The sequence below is a fragment of the Phasianus colchicus genome, chromosome 19, assembly GCF_987193195.1.
Source record: "Phasianus colchicus chromosome 19, bPhaCol1.hap1.1, whole genome shotgun sequence".
Lineage (NCBI taxonomy): Eukaryota > Metazoa > Chordata > Aves > Galliformes > Phasianidae > Phasianus > Phasianus colchicus.
The window spans coordinates 7,336,847-7,355,530 of record NC_143454.1 but is presented as its reverse complement, the minus strand read 5'-3'; the positions used below and the strand labels follow the sequence as shown (position 1 = coordinate 7,355,530).

At 47.6% G+C, this 18,684-nt stretch overlaps 1 protein-coding gene across 25 annotated transcripts in view; it reads left to right on the top strand.

Moving 5' to 3' along the window:
- Positions 1 to 749: 749 nt before the first annotated feature.
- Positions 750 to 18,684, top strand: part of DNM1 (dynamin 1) — a 60,487-nt gene continuing 42,552 nt past the window's right edge. For 21 of the 25 annotated variants that reach the window (XR_016458806.1, XR_004168083.2, XR_004168082.2 and 18 more), the window contains exon 1: positions 751 to 1,067. Coding sequence is in view for 12 of the 25 variants with exons in the window: in XM_031601636.2 (XP_031457496.2) it covers positions 907 to 1,067 (161 nt within the window). In the remaining 13 variants the exon portion in view is untranslated. Of the gene's footprint in view, positions 1,068 to 18,684 lie in introns of all 25 variants that reach the window. The other 4 variants (XM_090121209.1, XM_031601640.2, XM_090121207.1 and 1 more) reach the window with 1 other exon arrangement.

Genomic DNA, 18,684 nt, shown 5'->3' with positions numbered 1-18,684 from the left:
TTCCCACCACAGTGAAGCAAACGGATCCATCCACACGTCTGCTGCTTTCTCTGTACACCCAGGTTAGCATTTCTGCACGGATTCCATTTGACAGACATCTGTGACACTTTGCCTAGAAGCATTAAAATAATAATTAAAAAAAAAAGCCATTAACACAAAACACACAGCTCGAAATCAGTTGCAGGTTTTGGTGCCCCTTCCCCCCACTGCCCCCACCCAGGAGCAGGGCTGAGCTCTGTGACACACGGCATCCCCTGCACTGCAGCCGCCCGTTTCTCAGCACCTGCTTTCACTGCTGCACTTTCAAATCAAACGTGGCCTCGTGTTACTTTTTTATTACAAAAAAATTATCCCTTCGGCAAGGCTAAAGGCAGTTTTCTCCATTAAAAGTCATCACTCTGTGGTAAAACGACGTCCCTTATTTGCATTACAACAAGCACAGCAACAGCTCCTCTTCTGCAGCAGCAAGCAGAAATCGATGTGTTTTTCATCCTTCTTTCAGCGAGGATGAAGCAGCACAAACGCAGCGCTGCTGTAGGTCCCAGCTGTGTCCGTGCACCCAGCAGCGCCGCAGGTCGCACCGTGACGCCTTCCCAGGGCGTGCGGGTGTAAAACCTACAGCCGCAGCACCGCCCTGCACGGACACCTCGGCCGAATCCTCCCCTCAGGCGGCGCCCTGTCGCGGACTACAACTCCCAGCGTGCAGCGCGGCGCCCGCAGCCTCAAGGCGCCCCCCGGCGGCGGCTCGCGCGGAGGAGAGCTGAGCCCGGGCGGCAGCGGGCGGCGTCGAGCGGGGCTGAGCGGTGCGGGCTGGTGCCCAGCGGCCGGGCGGGAAGGAGGGTCGGTACCCGCCGCCGTGAGAGCTGAAGCGGGAGGTCAGCGGGAGCGAGGAGCCGCGCCGCCGCCATGGGGAACCGCGGGATGGAGGATCTGATCCCGCTGGTCAACCGGCTGCAGGACGCCTTCGCCGCCATCGGGCAGAACGCTAACCTCGACCTGCCGCAGATCGCCGTGGTCGGGGGGCAGAGCGCCGGCAAGAGCTCGGTGCTGGAGAATTTCGTCGGGAGGTACGGGGCGGGGAGGGCTGCGGGGCGTCCCGGGCGGTGCGGGGCGTGAGCAGAGCCGCGGGGGACGCGGGCGGTGCGGGGAGCGCGGCGCGTGCGGCAGAGCCGCGGGGTGTGTGGGGCGGTGCGGGGCGCGGGAGAAGCCGCCGGGTGCGCGAGAGATGCGGGGCGTGCGTTGAGCGGCGCGCGGGCGCGGAGCTGCCGGCTGCACGCGGCGGAGCCGTTGGGCGCACGGGTGGTGCGGCGCACGCACGGCGCGGTGCAGAGGCTGAGCCGCGGGGTGCGCGCAGTGCGGGGCGCTGCGGTGCGAGGAGGGGGAGGGAACCGCGGCGGAACCCCCGGCGTTGCCGCAGCTCGGGGCTGGTGGGAGCCCCCGTTACATAACGGGGCAGAACGGCTCCGAAACATCCCCTCCCTCCCCCCCATCCCCGGTCGGGTGTGCGTGAGGCTGAGGGTCGGTGCTGCTCCGTGTTCCGACCCCTTCGTGGTGATGGGTGCCGCGTCTGGAGCTGCGGGAAGGACGGGGTTCTCCCTCCCCTGCGCCCGCATCCCCGCTGCTACCATTTTGTGGCAGGCGATGCACCGCTGCCTTCCCTTCATGTGACCTTCGCATTCATCATCTGCAACTTGAGTCAATGGCAGCGCGGTGATCCGCTCCAGCACAGACACACAACACCTGGGGAGGGGTTGTTCCTCAGCTGTGCTGACCTCCTTAATTAATTGCATTCAGCCCTACGCAGGTTTAGCTATCAAGGTATTTTGTGATGCTGTAAGCAGCTTGCTGTTGCCTTGTCTGAGAGCAGCAGCAGCTGCTGTGATACCTGCTCAGATGCTTGCGTGGGCTTTTCTTTATCAGAAAACTGTATTTATGACAATGTCTCTGGATGCTGCTCTCCTACCCCCACTCTTTCTGCTTAAACATACAATACAGAATGGCTCATGAGGCTCTTCTGCTGCTGGGAAGGTCTGCAGTGTGTATGAGTTGTTTGTTTACCTGCAAGCACCCCAAATTCTCTTCCTCTGCCTCAAGCAGGGCTGCATCCCCTGGGCAGAAGGCACAGGATTGTATCTGGCTCAGAGAAAGCACAGCTGGAGCAAGATTTCTTTAAAATACAGAAACACATCCAGCATTTGGGATTCTTTCTGGCAGGCTTCCACCAGTCTACGCAGTGTTCCCCAGAGGTGCTGGGAGTCGTGCAGGGGAAGGGCATTGCATGAACGCACTTCACTGAGCCTCAGATCACCAGCCAGGATCTACCTTTTTGTCCACTGACCCACAAGAAAATAAAGCTTCCTACCCACAAAGGGGAAGACTTGCAGGCCCACAGCTTACTGAAGGGGAGGAGGGGTCCCCTGAATGTGATAAGCAGAGTGGGTTCACCTGTTGGCTCTGCTGTTTTCATGCTTTCTAAGTAACTGGCAGCCTGACCTCGTAAATCCTTTTTAGAGGATCTGTGCAGGCAGTGCTGTAATGTGTAATGGATGGCTGCTGGACCAGAGGGGGGTTTGTTGAGGGATGTAGTTGGGGTGTGCTGCTCCTTTCTTTAGATTGAGAAAACATAATGGGGTCTCTGTCATCTCCACTGGGACCAACGGGAACTGGGGAGTGTCTGCCTGCTGGAGATCAAATGAATGAAATTGTTTTCCATTTTGTGGATGATTCCTGGGAGAACCTGTGACTTCGGGTTCCCATCAGTCCCTCCAGCAGTGAGCTATGGTGGCTTTTAGGAGATGCAGTGATGGTGGATCCCCGGAGCAGGAGCTGTGTGAAGCTGTCTGTAGAGAAGTATATAAAGGAAATAATTGGGCTGGAAATGGAAAACGTGTCAAAGGGAGGAGCCCCTTTTCCATTTGATACCATTGATTGCTGGCTGGATTAGAGACTGGTAACATGAGACATCTTGCACAGAATATACATGTATATGCAGCAAAACCCAAACCTGCTAAAATAGCACTGGGACCCTGCTGTAATACATCACGTTATCGTGTAGGGGTTGAAAACCACAAAAAGAAGCTATGAAAGAGTGGAATAAGCATTGTTCCTCGTTGTGATTGTGATAAGGGTGTGAGGGGAAGCCGTGGCCTGCTGTGTACAAATGTCATTGTTAGTGTGGCTGTGGCATATGTCACATCTCCAGCCTGGCACTGGGATGGTGGTGCAGCAGCTGCTCACTGCACATGGAATAAGGGTGCTGATGAGTTGCTCAGAGCGCAAGGAGATCTGCATGCAGTTGGGCTGCATGATGTGCTTGGTAGAGATGTTTCAGCAGAGAGGCTGCAGGTCCTGCAGGGCTGGCTTTCTCATCCATACCTGTGAAACTCATTCCAAATGATGAAGTTCTGTTCATGCAGTGGTCCCAGTGCCAGCCCCAGGCTCTGGCTGTGCAGGACTTCAGCCCAGGGCTGCTGCTGGCATCTTGCAGCAGTGCTGAATCCCACACATACTAAAAGCCTCAAAGCACAGAGGAGTGATGCTGACTGCAATTGGTGTTTACTTATGTATCTTCCCAAACAAATATCTTTTTTTTTTCTCCCTGCACGCAAAGGCTTCTTAGTTGCTGCTAATTACTCCTTCAGTGTCACTTATTCTGCTGTTAACGGATTATCCAACAGTGCAGAGCCTGTATTTATAATACCAGATGTCGACAAGGCAGCTATGTGTGCTTTTGCTGCCGGGGACTCAGCATGGTGGCTGCTGTAGCAGCTGATGGTGTTAAAATCACTGAAGAGACAAGAGAAGCTGTGCAGAAGCCAGCCAGGTGACACGTCTGCTTGCAGACTGGTTTATCCTGGGCCTCAAAACTGGTAGGAAGGTTAATCTGGTCATCTCTAGGCATTTGCTGCTGCTGTGGTTATGGGCTCAGAGGATAATTCGCATTGGGAGAGACCTCAGAGGGTCAGCGAGTCCATGCTTATGGTGTTGGTGCCTTCCTGCTGCATTGCTCCTTGTGGGGAGAACAAGGCACCTCTGACTTCTGCAGAACAGATGGCCTAAGGGGGCTGCAGAGAAGGCAGTGACTGTGAGCTGGGAACAGTGGGTGGAAGGACTCGAACGGAGGTGAAACCATCACATTTCTGCTGAAGGGAGCCAAGCAGTGCCAGTGCTGTGGGAACTGAATTGGCATTTATTTGATCCCAGACCTGAGTATTTGCCTCAGAAGCATCCTTCTTTCTTGCATTCTTATATATTCCTAATCAAATACCTAGCCACCAGGCTCTGATGGTGTATGCTGAATTAGCTGATGGCTGTAAATTGCCTGGAAGGAAATTGGAGGCAGGTTGGGACCTAAAACTCAGTTGTGTTGAGCTAGTCCTGTCTCTCCTGCAGCACAGGCTTCAGCACTGGAAAGGTGTTCTGTAGTATTCACCAGCATGGATAAAAGACCAGGAAAAAGGCAGCATTGCTAGAGTGCTGGCAGAGAGGCTAATTGCAAGACATATGTAATTATAGTATGATTTGTGGGCTGGACAAATGCTGTTGCCTATTTGCAAGTTAAAACCATAGGCATTTCTTGGAAAATGACTTACTCAGAGCTGCAGAGCACGGTGCAAGAGCAGGCAGAAGGACTCTGCTGTTCAGGGAAATACATCATGGTCAAATAATGGACCTTCAAATGGCAGCAACCTTTAGTCCTCAGTGAAGAAAGTACCTCTTTTCATCCAGCATTAATTAGAAGGAAGAAAAAAGCATGGAGTGCTGTGAGAGAGTGGATAATGTGTTACAGTAGACCACAAGACAAATTATTCTAGCTTCGGAGAAATCTATATAGCTTCTAGTGAACACTTGGAGGAAGAGAATCATTAGGAGGAGTAATTAAGTTAAAACAGAACATAACATGGGTTGCTGTCAGAAGAAAAAAGAATGCCTGAATCTTATAGTTTGTAGGTGCAACAGTGCCTGTATTTGTCCCCTGACTGCTTCTGCTAGTCGTGCAGAGGTTGGTTCAAGTGAATCCAGGTCTAATATCTTTTCTGCTTCCTGCAGCAGCTAGATGCTCTCTGCAGATCTTGCTGTCTGACTGTTCATCTTATCTCTTCAGTGGTGACCTCATGCTTCTGATAACTGCCACTAGCCTTAGATTTTCTAGGAAAAGAGAAGCTTATGGCATGTTTCAGACTGTTCACACAGCAAAGAGGAAACCAGCTGTACCTAATTTGGAAGGTGATGCTCATGTCATGCCAGGTGGGGCTTGCTTGGACCTACTGGTGTGTGAAAGTGGCAGGAATGTGTCACCTGGGAGCTGGCAGGTTGGGGGAACGGCTTCTTTGGGCTTTCCCTTTTATCACAGTTACCCTCCTGTTGGGAGTTTTGGAGCTTTTTGAGCATTAGTCCTTGTGGTGATTTGAGATGGGTAAATGCTGTCTTTTGTGCTTGCTCTATAAACAGTTTGCTGTGGCATAGAGCTGATAAGGGTCTGCAAAACCAGTGGGGGGAAACTCCTAAAAGCATTCCCCTGTGCTATAGCTGTTGTTGTTTTTCAAAACTCCACGTGCTTACATTATTACAGCTTTTCAGTTGTAAACAAACAAAAGCACGCTGAAGACGAACTTTGTTTTTAAAGGCTGCTGATTGTTTTTTGTAGCCACAGATCAATACCTTGCTGGGGATGCCAAGTAAAGGCCTTGAACCAATCTTCCCCAGTGCCTCTGAGAAGACAGAACTCCACTGTACTTAAATAGAAGGTGTGGGAGTCTGTCTGCAGTGCTGTATCTGAGGCACCTTCTGAAAATGTTATTCTAAGGCAGGAAGCTGGTCCCCTTCCTGGCCGTGTGAATTACTCAACATTGCTTCTTTGTGCTTCAAGTTCCAGCCTGCTTATCCAAGAGGGAGTAAAAATGCTGGAGTGAAGACTTCTTAGCATCTTTAAGATGAACTCTTTTTGTAGGAAAACTGAAGTAGTAGATGACATGGCAGAATTTAATCAAGGAAATGTAGCTCTTGCTGTGTTCTGGCTTGAAGGGTGAAATTTGTTATGATGCACTGAGCAGCAGATTTATTAGGAGCAAACCCATGAGGACTCCACCCATGTAAACCAATCCTCCAGTTTTTGTTTCAGATCATGTACTTGAGTGGCAAAAACAAAACAATGACAAGGGGTGGTGGGCAGTCACCTCAAAGCCTGTGGAGCTCAGCCTGTACTGCCCAACGTAAAGTTGTTTTTGAGGTGGCATCTGTGATGAGAAGCCTACTGGCAATATGCACAGCAAACCCTATTAATATGTCACTGAGAAAAAAGAAAAACAATTTTGGGTGTAATGCTTTCCTCCTTGGACTCACAGATCCGTAACCATATGAGTCAGAGTACTGCTGGCTGGGAGGAAGGCTAAAATGAAATCTGCCAAGGAGAAGAAAATCATGCATAGCAAGGAAACAGCCCACTGGTGGGACAATGTCTCATTACTCTTGTGCTGAATTATTTCTGATTTCAGATCTGATGACAGATGGGCCTGGCTGGCCTGAGGTCAGAGCTGTGCTGCAGTGCTGGAGTCTGTGTGCTGGTTGTGGGTACCTTCCTTAGAGGCTGTTGGTCTTGGTCACATCGTGTGCACTTATCATTAATGGACGCTAGAAATGACACCAGAGAAGGTTAACAACCAGGAGCAAGCAGTTTTTCTTAGCAATAAATGGAAACTCTGTGATGATGATGCAGCAGTGTATGATGAGCCTTCCCCACAGCAGTGGTGTGCAGGGCCTTTGTAGTTGGTGCAGCCTCATGTGCTGTTTGGTACTGAGCATCTTTGGAGGCTGAGGGCTGCTCTGCAGAAGCTGGCAGCATGCTTGCTGGGTGTGAGGAGTTGGGATTGCTTAAAAGCACTGATATGCTGCACAGGACCAGCTGGCAGCACTACACTTGAGTGTAGACTTTGAGGTGCTTTGGTTGGAGAGCTGCAGACTTCTTGAGCTGCATTTCCATGCATGTTGCAGCGTGGATCTCACCTCCTTTGCCAGCTGTCCTGTCAGCTGCCCTGCATCAAAGCCAGCAGTCTCTGAGGCTCTGCAGAGCCCATCATGGCCCAGAGCTTTGGGCCTGGTGACCTTAAACACTTGTGTGGTCTGGTAAGGTCTGGAGCAGGTCAGGCTTGTTCTGAAAAGCTCCAAAACTCTGTTTCTCTTTATATTTATGATCCTTCTAAAGCATCTATTATGCTTACTATTGGGTGACTTAATGGAGTTTGGTCAGGTGAGACTTCATGGCTCCCTGCAGTCCCTGAAAGGAGGTTGTGGTGAGGTGGGGGTCAATCTCTGCTCCTACGTAACAGCGATGGGATGAGAGGTAATGGCCTCTCATTGACCAGGAGGTTTGGGCTGGGTATGAGGGAACGTCTCAGGATGGTCGTGCAGTGGAACAGGTGGCCCAGGGAGGTGGAGTCGCTGTCCCTGGGGATGTTCAAGAAAATGGCCGACATCACACTGAGGGACATGACTGGAGCAGTGACAGGCGTGGGCTGATGTTGGGCTGGGTGATCTTTGTAGTCCTTGAACCTTAATGATTCTGTGATTCTGAAAATGATCTTACTCAGAACTAGGTGTTCTGAATATTGGGGTGATTATGAAGAGAGGACAGTGCTTCAGTCTTTACGAGGAGGAGAAGTTAAGAGTGTACATTGAAAGATCTTGACTCGTAACTGGGAGCAAGACTTCCTGTTAGGCACTCAAACGATTGGTCCAGGTGACTCGCTGGTGCTTGGGTCCTAACTTTTGTTTTCAAAATCCTGCTGAGGAATGCTTTAATAAAACTCAAATCTGAAGCAGCTCAGTAATTTCCTGATGCTCTTGTATAGATGGGACAATGTCACAGATCAGGGCAGTTAAATTAAACAGCTGCTACCTGTGTGACCTTCAGGCTTGTCCTGGCTCCTGGGCTGCTACAGGTAACTGCTTTCCTTGCCTTCAATGCTCAACACAAGATGAATGATCCATGAGCCTAAAATCTCTGATCTGAGTGTCGGATGTTGACAGAGCTCTGGCAGACCCAGCTGGGACCAAACAGAGGTGAGATGGTGTTTTGGACCCTGCTCAGCAGCTTCCTGCAGTTCAGCATAACACACGTTGGATGCGGGCATTATGCAAGCTTCTCAAACTGTTTTGCTGACTGGAAGCAAACTTGCCAACTTCTGCCACTTTTCTGCAAGTCTTATGACTTGTGTGGCTTTTCTTAGAGCCCTGGGCACAGCGATTAAGCTGACAGAAGAGCAGTGCGGATTTTGTATTGAAAACATCCATTTCAGGGATGCTTGTGGGTATCCTTTAAAGAAAAGGACGTTGTTTCCTGAAGTACTTCAGGAGATAGAGCTAAAGAATTCCAAAGCTTCTGTAAGGCCTGCGTTGTCAGACGTGGGCCTTCCCTTTCTGAAAATCAGGGCTTATGTCCCTGGGCTATAACAGAGCTATAAGCTCTGTTAAAATACTTATACTGCAGCCATAAAAAAATTTGCAAAGTGAAGCTTGGAATAAAACCAGTTCCTCACTCGACTGAAACAGGAATTGAACTCAAGTCTTGGGGGGTGCAAATACTATTTTAATAATTTATTGCCTCAGCAGTCCCCTTTAACACTCCATTTCCTGTTTCTTATGGCTTCAGGTTGTGTTGTTGCAGCTGTGTTGAAGGGTGAAGAGTTAATACTGCCAGAGCAAGCAGGAGGACTGTGGAGATCCTGCCTGGCTGTGCTAGGACTGTCATTTTGTTTGTGAAACTGTCTTGGTGTAAGAGTGGCCAGCACAGTATCTGGGATGCCTGGGAAAGGACTGAGCAGATATTAAACTCATGCTGCTGTGGATTTTGGCTGAAGAACTAGGCAATGTTGATGTAATCCTATATAAAGAAAAATGTGTGTAAACTGCAGCCATGTTTCAGAATAGTTTTTCAGTTGCATTTAGGCTCTGAAAGCATTGCTAGGCAGAATTCTACAGAGATGCTGTGCAGCTGATGCTCAACATCTGCAAGCATTTTTACAGCAGAGTCAACTTACCCTGGAGATCATTAAGAAAAACAACTTTTTTGAGATTGGAGATGCAGGGCTGGGGGAGGCTGTGCTGAATTTCTTAGCACAAAGAAGAGATACCTAAAGGCAGAACCTTTGAACAAGTCTTTGTTTTGCTCCTCTTCTTTGCATTCCTGTCACTCTTACATGCGTAAAGGCAGAGTATATTTGGTAGGAACTGGCTCAGGGCTCTGACAAAAATCAGAAGCCCGTTGCAGCTCTGGGAGCTCTTTGTCATCTGAGTAATTACAGAGTTCTACGAGCAGAGGCTTGTAATAACTGTCCATTTGCTGCCTGCTCACCAGCACAGGAATGGTTCTCCATCAGTGAAGGAGTGTGCCTGATGGCCTCTTAGCTCAGAATTAAGCTAGCAGAAAATAGAGCTCTAACTCCTACTTTTAATGGTGATTTTTGGCTCCACTGACTTGCCTGTGGTTACTCTGAACATACACTGCTCTGAGTGGGGATGGAGCTCCTTGATTGTAAGGCACGTTAGATTTTTCTCTCTTTCTGGCTGCTGTGATCTCTAGAGTAATCTCTGGATATTTCTTAAGCTGATTGTGCTTTTACTTTTAATAGAAGCTCCTCTATGAATAGCTGGGAATTGCCTGAGCATGGTGATGGCCTTGTGAGGTCTGCTGCAGCAGTGGTACAGCTCGAGGCAGGGAGGGGACCGGCGTACACAGAAGTTGCAGAACATCCTCTGGGGATGTCACACTGCAAAGCTGTGCTGCAGCTCCAGTGCTGAAGCTCAAGGTACCTCTTCTGCATCAGCACAGCAATCAGGAGGCAGGCAGTGCGTTTCCACTCTCTGGGCTCTGCTGCTTTGGTTTGGTATATGGGTTCCTAGGAGTTACTCGATCCCACTTTTGTTTTTGGTGTAGCTTGGAAATGAAGATGTCTTCAGTGGTTTTGAAGTTAATGCTTCTGCACTGGCAGTGGTAACAATCAGTCTACTTATTTTTTTCTTCAAGGGCTTAAGAAGTAGCATCTCTGCACCATGTTTCCAGCCAGGGTGATCCTAATTATATCTGAAACTGCAGAGGTGCAGTGCATAGCGAGGAGCTTGGCACTGTTCCTGCATACTTCTCCAACACAGCAGAGGTACGCATTGGCATCTTAAATTCCTTCTGCAGGGTGGCTGTGCACCTTGGCCAGGATGTGCTAGACCAAATGATGCAGTTGCCCTGCAGAACTGCCCTCCCTTCCTGACTCACAAGCAGGGAAACAGCTTGCCTCCCTGCTCACAGCACTCTTACCTCTGCAAGGTAAATTCTCAGTGTACATGCATCCAATGGTATACATCCACCGCCTATATCTGTACAATGATGGTACAGCAGGGCTTGAAATGCCCCCTCCTTCCTCATATACCTTCTGTGGGTTCTTAATAGTGGGCTCAAAGTGTTTCTGCCTGTTCCAATGAACCTTTTCAGTTCTTTCTGCCTTTTGTGGCATTCAGGCTCTGAGGAGACTGTCTGGGAGTGGAGGTAGTGTCATGCTGCAGTGACGGAACATGCCTTGAGCTATATTTGTTCTCCTTGCAGCAAATCCTGGGATGCCAGAGGTGAAAGAGTTTTGACAAGAAATCTAAGATGAGACACTTAGTATGAACCTTTGGTGTCTTTGGATCTGTCATTGCACCAGTTTCCTTCTGTGAAGGAGAGAAAGGCAAAAAGGAGGATAAGCCCCTTTATATCAGAAGTCTCCACGTGAGGTATAGCATCAATATTGGTTATTTCTGCATGGACTGCTGGTGATCCCCAGCACAAGAGAGCCTTTGCTGCAGGACTCTGCAGAGCTAGGACAGGTTAAGACGCTGGTGGTGGAGAAATAGAAAGGTTAATGTATTGCTCATCAGTTTTAGCATGTGTTAATCCTAGTGTGTTGTAGTGTCTGTGCTTCCCCATCAGTTCATCATTCCTGTCCCAGAGTTTTATTGTATAGCTTGTCCTTTGTTTCCTCTCTGCTCAAACTGCAGGTGCTGCACAGGCCTTGTTTTAAAGGGCTGCCACTGTCCTTTTATGGCAAAGCCAGGATTTGTCAGTAGATTCGTTTGTGCCAAAGCAGAGCGATGCTGCTGCAGAATTATGACAGATCTGTGCAGCTTGTGGAGAAGAGCAAAGATGCTGGGTCATGGGTTTACCTTTTGTGGCTGTAAAAACTGGATTTCTTTTCTACAACAGGGACTGAGCTGAATTGATTTTTTTAGGATATTAATGCCTAGAACTGTCCTCTTGAAGGCTGCTGTCTGAAACTTGCAGGGCTGTTATGGAGATAATGCCTGCAGGTGAAGCTGTATGTATAGCAGAACATATTGTCTGCGACTTTTTTCCAGTATTCGTATGCTTCAGTGGGAGTAAAAGATAAACTCAGTTCCGTATGAAGATGGAGAAAAATCATCAAGTCTGTTCTGCAGCTGCTGGGATGGAGAGCACAGCATGTCTGTGCTGGATTTCCTTTGTCCATGGGGTCCTGCACCCAGGCGATGCAGAGGGTGCTGTTCTCCTGGATGCTGTTGCAGGGCTAGCTGGGTTGGCTTCTTGCTCTTAAATCAACTGAAGATGCAGAGCCCTACGGTGAAATGAGCTTTGTTTTCTTCCTGCTGGGATTCTCATCCTTGAAATCAAAGCTGTGTTTTCCACGAATGCATAATCCTTGCTGCCACATCCACTCCGGATGTGCTGGGCTGCTTTTTCCCTTGAGTTCCTGATGTTGTCACATAGAATCAGTGCTGTGTTATTCTTCACCTTGAATATCCCAAGGCGGCATGCAAGATCCAGGACTTCATTTTCTATTACCCAAAAGATCCCAGGGGAAGCCGCACGGCAGCAGTGCTGTGATTCTGCAGCCTCTTAGGATTCTTCCCTTCAGTCTGCTGCAGCTGACAGTCACTGCGGCATTTGCTATAATGGGCAATGACTTTTTGAGACCAGTCATTGCACCATAGGCTGTACCACTCTCTAAATAATCCTCCTCAGTAAAATGCAGAGCCTCTGAACAAAAAAATCCCTTTACGGCTGCTACCTGCAAAAATATGAAGAGGAAATTGGTTCACAAATGCACCTGAGGTGTTGGAGTGTCCTGCCTTCCTTTTCCATCTGTGTTTTGTTCCCTCTCGTGCTCTGAGCTAACCCATCTGTGGCAGCGTGGCAGGGAGGGTTCTGACGGATAAGAGCCCTCAAAATGGAGGAGGGGAAGGATATTACTCATTAATTCTCTCCCAGCGGAGAGGAACTGAAGCAAATGATGTTTCGGGTGAGATGGGTTTTATATGCTGTAGGAATAGCCCTTGTTTCTCCTGCAAGCTCTTGACCTATGGCTGTAGACACTTGTATGAAATCTGTCAGCCTCAGCAGCTTGGGGCTGATGCATGGCAGTGAGGGAGTCAGGAGCCGTGTGGACATAAAAACTGATTTGTTTCTATGGAAACAAGTAGATTTCACCGTGTTATTGGGAAGTAGGAGGGGAATTATCCCCCTGGGCCTGGTTTTGGCTCTCGGATTGGATTGGCTGCTGCACTGCAATTGTAGTGCAGCAGCCCATGAAGGGATTATCTATCTAGTCTGGGATCACAGGCAGGCAGAAGCACGTGGATCCAATCTGTTCCCACTGCAGGCTTCTTCTGCAGGAATAACACAAGGCTCTGCAATTGCATGCTGGGACTCTCTGGGTCGCAGCCCTCCGTGGCACTTGGTAGTAAAGAATTGACCTTGGCCACTAATAGCTGGAAAGGAAGCCTGCATTCCAGCATACACAGCTGTGACTACATATCCTGCACAGATTTTCTTCCAATTAAGATGGCAAAGGTGATGAACTGTGCTCCTGCTTTACCACTCCGTCAAGGTGTGCATTTCTAGTAAAAGCTGGAAGCTATTTGTGGGATCTGAAAGGACAAGAAGTTGATCTTTCTGACAGAGGCTTCAAGTGCTGCTTGAAATCCCATTTTCTGAAAGTATTTGCCCATCTAAGCCCCAGCAATGACTCTTGAAAGGGAAAGCTTAGATTTCTAGGTAGGAAGAAAGCACTCAGTAGAAAACTGGCAAAATGGTGATGTCTGTGTGCATTTGAGCCTCTTCCCAAGCTGTTCCCTCCTTTGTGTGCTTTCTCCCCTCTTACAGATAGGGTGCAGGAGCAGCATGACCTTCTGCAACAGAAGAACTGTCTGCTCAGCTTCTGTCACCTCATGGTGCATGGGGACTTTATTACACATTACATAAACCGAGCTGTGGCCATAGTGTCACAAATCCTTAGTTTGTGCTTTGTAGCAGAACCAGAGAGCTGATCAAATGTGTTAACCCTTGTTGATTTTTTTTTTTTTTTTTTTTTTTTTTTTGCATGGATGCATCAGAAGAATGTTGCAACATCTCTGCCTTTCCTTCAGGTCATCTTAAAAGTGCATCTGAAAAGCAGGGCTGGATCCTGCTGTTGACCCATAGCATAAAGCTGTGGTACGTGGGCTTCCTTCAGGCATGCAGCAATCCCTGGGCAGTCTTTCCTTGTTGGCACAGTTGGCTGTGCTGCCCACTCAGTGGCCCTATAGGGTATCAAAGGAAAGTGGAGTACCTGGGCTGTAGGAATACTGACCTCTCTGGGTATCTGTTGCCATGTGAGAGTGCTGCCGTGGAGCTCCATAGCTCAGTGAGAGCACAGCTTGTGCACGGAGGCTGTGGTGCAGCCATGACTCAACATAATGCATTCAGCTGTCCTCCAAATTTTGATGTTCTCTAAAGCTAGCGAAGCGAAACAGAAATCAACCCAGAGGATTCAAATAAAAATAAACAATAGAAAAACATTCTTATCCTGCTGCTTTCAGAGACCTGCAGGGAGTCGGGCGGGAGAGGGGCTGAGTGAAATGCAGGGGAAGATGAATGAATGAAAAAGGCAGTAATTGCAGTGACTCTTGGGAACTGGTCTGTGCAGTCAGATAAGCCAGAGAAGCAGAATTTGGTGTCCTCTGGAAGGGATGGAGAGGGGTGGGGGGTGGTAAGGGGGAGAGCCTCTTCAAAGCAAATGTTCTTGTAACGATTACTGTGCGATTTGCTTTTTGCTTGAGCAGATTCAGGTCTGAACCCAGCCACCAGCGCTGAAATATCAGTGACACGGGGGAGCATTTGTTCAGAGCCTATCTCCTGTTTTGTTGTCTGAGCTCCCGCAGCCCACGTTTGGCTCAAGAAATGTCTTCTGAGTGGTGAAACCCATTTCTAATTGATACTTCTGCTCAAGGCAGGTGTGTTCTCCCGGAGGCTCCCAGGTGGCACAGGCTATTTCAGTACCCGTGGCTTTGTGCTGTAGGAAAGATGTGTTTTGGGTTTGTGGGGTTTTTTTGCACACTTTTGCTCAAGAAGATGACGTGGCACACAACAGGATTGTTGTCTTTGCATATCTAAATCAATAGCTGGGCAGCTGTGCTGTGTCCCATGATGAGGTGGAAGCCCATACATCTGCTGTCCTTCTGGCACTTAGTCCCTGATGTGGGGGAGACAAAGCTCACCACTATGCTTGTTTGTGAGGGCAGGGATTTGACTTGCTGGGCTTGCTGTATGTCAGGTTTTACCCAGCCAACCACGCAGTCCCTTGGAGCACACCTTGCATACAGCAAAATGTGGAGACGTCTGCTCAGCCCTTCCTGGCAGCTGGCCTGGATTGCTGCATGGGGAGAAGTGGCTCAGTGGTGGGGATGCTGCTGGAAAGCTGGGGGTGCTTAAAGCTGTAAAACTGTAAGTCAGCACAATAGTGTTAACCTCCCTTTGCACTGCTGTAAATAGGATCTCAAGGTACAAGGCAGTGGGAAGCCTTCTCTTCTGTTAATGTATATATTGTGATGACACATGAACTATTGCATGACCTTTTATTTTTCACAATTGTCTTCTTGAATAATGAATTATTGTGTACAATAACCTTGCCAGTATGATAGAATGTGGTGTGTTTACAATAGATCTTTATTTCTATATATACCCATTGTGTGATGAATGTCAATTATGCTCTTAAGAAATACTTGCATTACATCAACTGCCTGTAGATTTGCTTTCTTTCACTAAAGGTCAAGACTAGAGTCTCAGTTGTGCTGCAGAGATTGGCAGATAAATAACACATCCCGTGGCTTATATCTCTGAGCCTAAAAGTGCTAACCTTACCAAAAGGATGTGGCTGCTTAGGAATGGGATCTAATGTATGATTACAGGTTCTGTAGGACTGCTTTCCAGGTTTGCACGATATAGTGTAAAGGAAGAGTGAAAGCTAATGTAGAGGAAAGCATTGTTAAGACAGCAGGGTGATGGGTGTTTCTGTTTGTGATGCACCTGCTTTTGAATTCTTGCTGGTTGTGTTGGACAATCTAGCATTTCTGTTTGAGTAGCACTTCTGTCTGGGGAAGGTAAGAGCTCAAAGAGATGGCAGGAAACATCTGTAAGGCAGCCTTCCCCTAACAGACTGGGTGGCAGAGGATAGAACAGTTGTCCATGCTCTTGCCCCATATGTGGGTTTATGGCAAGTTATGGTGTTGCTTGGGCATGTGCTCCCATGGCACTCAAAGGATCAGACCAGAAAGGTGCTCCAAAGGGCAGATCCTGCCTTAAGCTTCTGCCTTCTGGTCAGCCTAAGCAAAGTCCATCACAAAGGAGCCCCAGACTTGAGTGTTTCTGTAAGTGGAAAGCTGCTGCCATTCCTGAGGTTTTCTAGGAGTCAGTAAGGTTAATAGTGGATGTCTTTAGCCTTACAGGAATTCAGTGGCCAGTATGTTGCATAGGAGTTGTAAGGTTTCCTTTAAGATATGCTGGAGTAAGAATGCTTGAAGGTATAGTTGTGCTTCAAGATGAAGTGCTGCTTAGGGAGATTTGCAAGCTGTTGGTGAAATGCAGCCTGCATCAAGATGTGAGTGCTGCCATCCAGCACCATTGCCAGAAAAGCCATCAGTCAGAGGTCCTGATGACCCCAGATTGCACTGGGATGCTGGTCGTGCATTGTGCTGTGGTGTTAATGAAGGAGTCTTGATCTGGATGCGTAAGTGATGAACTCTAAGACCTGATGGATGAAGTGAAGCTGGTGCTAGGCCTGAGCAGGAGTGTCTGTGATCTATGTGGCCAGACAGTGAAATCCATAGGGATAGAAGCTGTATTTCATGCTGTGAATTGGCGCAGTGCTTTGTGCAGTGAAGTTCTGATTGAATTGTTATCCCTCAGTGCCACTGTAACACAGGAAATAACAAATACTGGATTTAAAAACCAGGAACAGCCATGTGAAACTGTGGATACTGTGTGAGTCTTAATTGTCTGAAACTAATAATCTGAACTGGAGATTAATCACATCCTTTAATAACCTTGTCTGCAGATGTTTAGTAAGAAATCAAATGGAAATTAAATGATCAGATGGTGTTCATTCTCTTGTTATTTGGACTCCTGTTATGTCTTCATAAGCTGCTGCTTTGTTGTGTTTTTTTTTTTTTTTAATTGGGGCTTTACCTTCTCTAGTGCATTCTAATCCAAGAATCTCAAAGGACTGACAAACGAACTGCACTGATGCTGTATTGGTGGATCTAGATCAGGATTAGATTTGTATTTGAGCTCTCTACAGACATCTTCCCAGCTTCCCTGCAGAAGAGTAAAGCAGGTGGTGGTTGAGCCATTGGGTCCCTCTTCCATGTGGTATGGACTTGCTTCCTTTATTGACTACCAGGGGCTTGTGTTACTATCATCTGTTATTTATGATTTATCGGTTCTCTTTGATTCCAATCTATATTTAATGCCACAAGCAATTTGTTTCCCTCCTGTGTGTTATCAATATCTTTGATCCTTGTTACCTGTAACTTCTGATGCTCTGTAGCAAGTCAGTCATCTAATGAACCTTGGAACTTGTTGATGAATATCCGCTTGTTCTGTCATTAACAGCACCTTTTTGTTCTGTAGGATGCCAAGATACCTCATGCATGGAGGATTATCATATAGGTTGCCTGGCTTTAATTTAAAAAAACTAGTATGGAAGCCTCACCTTGTTGCCTCCATAATAAATATTTATTATATGACATTCAGATTGCCTTAATGTTTGAGAATCTCTGTGTGTTCAGATTTTGTCCAAGTGTTGCTGTAGAGTAACTACTCGATTGCTTTCTGTCCCTCAGATAGTTTTTTTGACTGCTCTATTACTAGTACAGTTTTCAGCTCAAATCTGTACTTTAATGCAGCTCTGTGTACTAAAATAGAAATAAGACTGTAAGGGATGATGTGATTGGGTTTGCCCCGGGGCAGCTCTGGAGCCAGTTGAGAACATATGCAGGATGTGCTTCAGAAATGAGCAGTGCATAATGTAACAGTGAGTACCTTCTCAGGTCTTTTCCCTGGCTGAACCTTTTCAGCCTGAGACCCATTGGGATTTGCATCTTCATTTCTTTTTGTGCCCTAGTTTAGAGAGGAGATGTATTGCTAGTCAGACCAGAATTTAGCTACCAAGAGTATGAAGTGAATGTACTGAATTCTTCCAGTAAGTGTCAGTTTGGGGAATGGAGCTCATTGAGCCCAGCTAAAATGCTTGTAAGTGATACCTCGATATCTTAAGGAGGAATTTCAAGTCTATACCTAAATGGAAGATAAGCAGATTTGTTTATTTCCTAAATGCAGCATTTCTGCATCAGTTTTAGTTGCTACTTTATTATTCATTCTGGGTGGAACTTAGCATTGGGAAGTGGCACAGGATGATGTTCTTGCCTTAAAGGCACAGAAAATAAAATGCTATCACGTCATTCCTGCATGTTACGAACAAAACAGGAAAATAAAGTAAATTTTTCTTTCTTAAGATATAAAGTAAATGGCAAAGAATTGGTACTGGTAGCCTAATGAGTGGCCCGTTTCAGGCACAGCATCTTGTATAGTGGATATGTAGCAGGGCTGCTCTTGGTGCTGCCATGGAGGCTGCCTTATTCTGGTAGGGAAATCCCTGCTGCCCTCATCATTCCAGTTGTGCAGCATGTTATCTCTAAAGAAGTGTTCCATCTTTCCCCTCCCCACTCCCAGCTTTAGTGTAATGTCTCCTTGCTGGAATGGAACAAGCCACTTTATCTAGCCTTTCTGCTCTCATCTGCCTGAGTCAGCTGGCGTGTCCTTATCTCGTGCATCCCTCTCCTGAGTCTGGCTTCGTTTCATCACTTGGTGCTGCTCTTTCAGGAGAAATCCATTCCCCTGGCTGCTGAAAGGACTCAGAACCTGGGCTGGGTGTGCTGTCCATGCCCCATATGCTTTGTTATAGTTTCTTTACAAGAAGCAATTTATTATGCCTGCTGCAAGGGGGCAAGCAAGGCTGCTGTACAGTGTGCTGTCCTGGCATCCAACCAGGCACAGAATTTATGGATCTGTACTTTTTAAGAGTCTGATCTGCAAGGCTTAGCCTGAGCAGGAGGATGAAAGGGTTTGTTCCAGAGACGCTAAAGAGAAAGGATGGGGAATAAAATAATAAGAAATAATATGGATGTGATGGGATGATAGTGTGTGAATACCTGTAAAGCTTTTTGGTTGGAGCTCCTATGGCTTTCTCCTGTGGGAAAACCTGGAAGCTGAACTGTATGTATGTCTCAGTAGCTTGTGGGTAAGAACACATTAGTTTTCTTATATAAGGGATCAAACTGTACATGTTCAGAATGTAAGTACTAAGA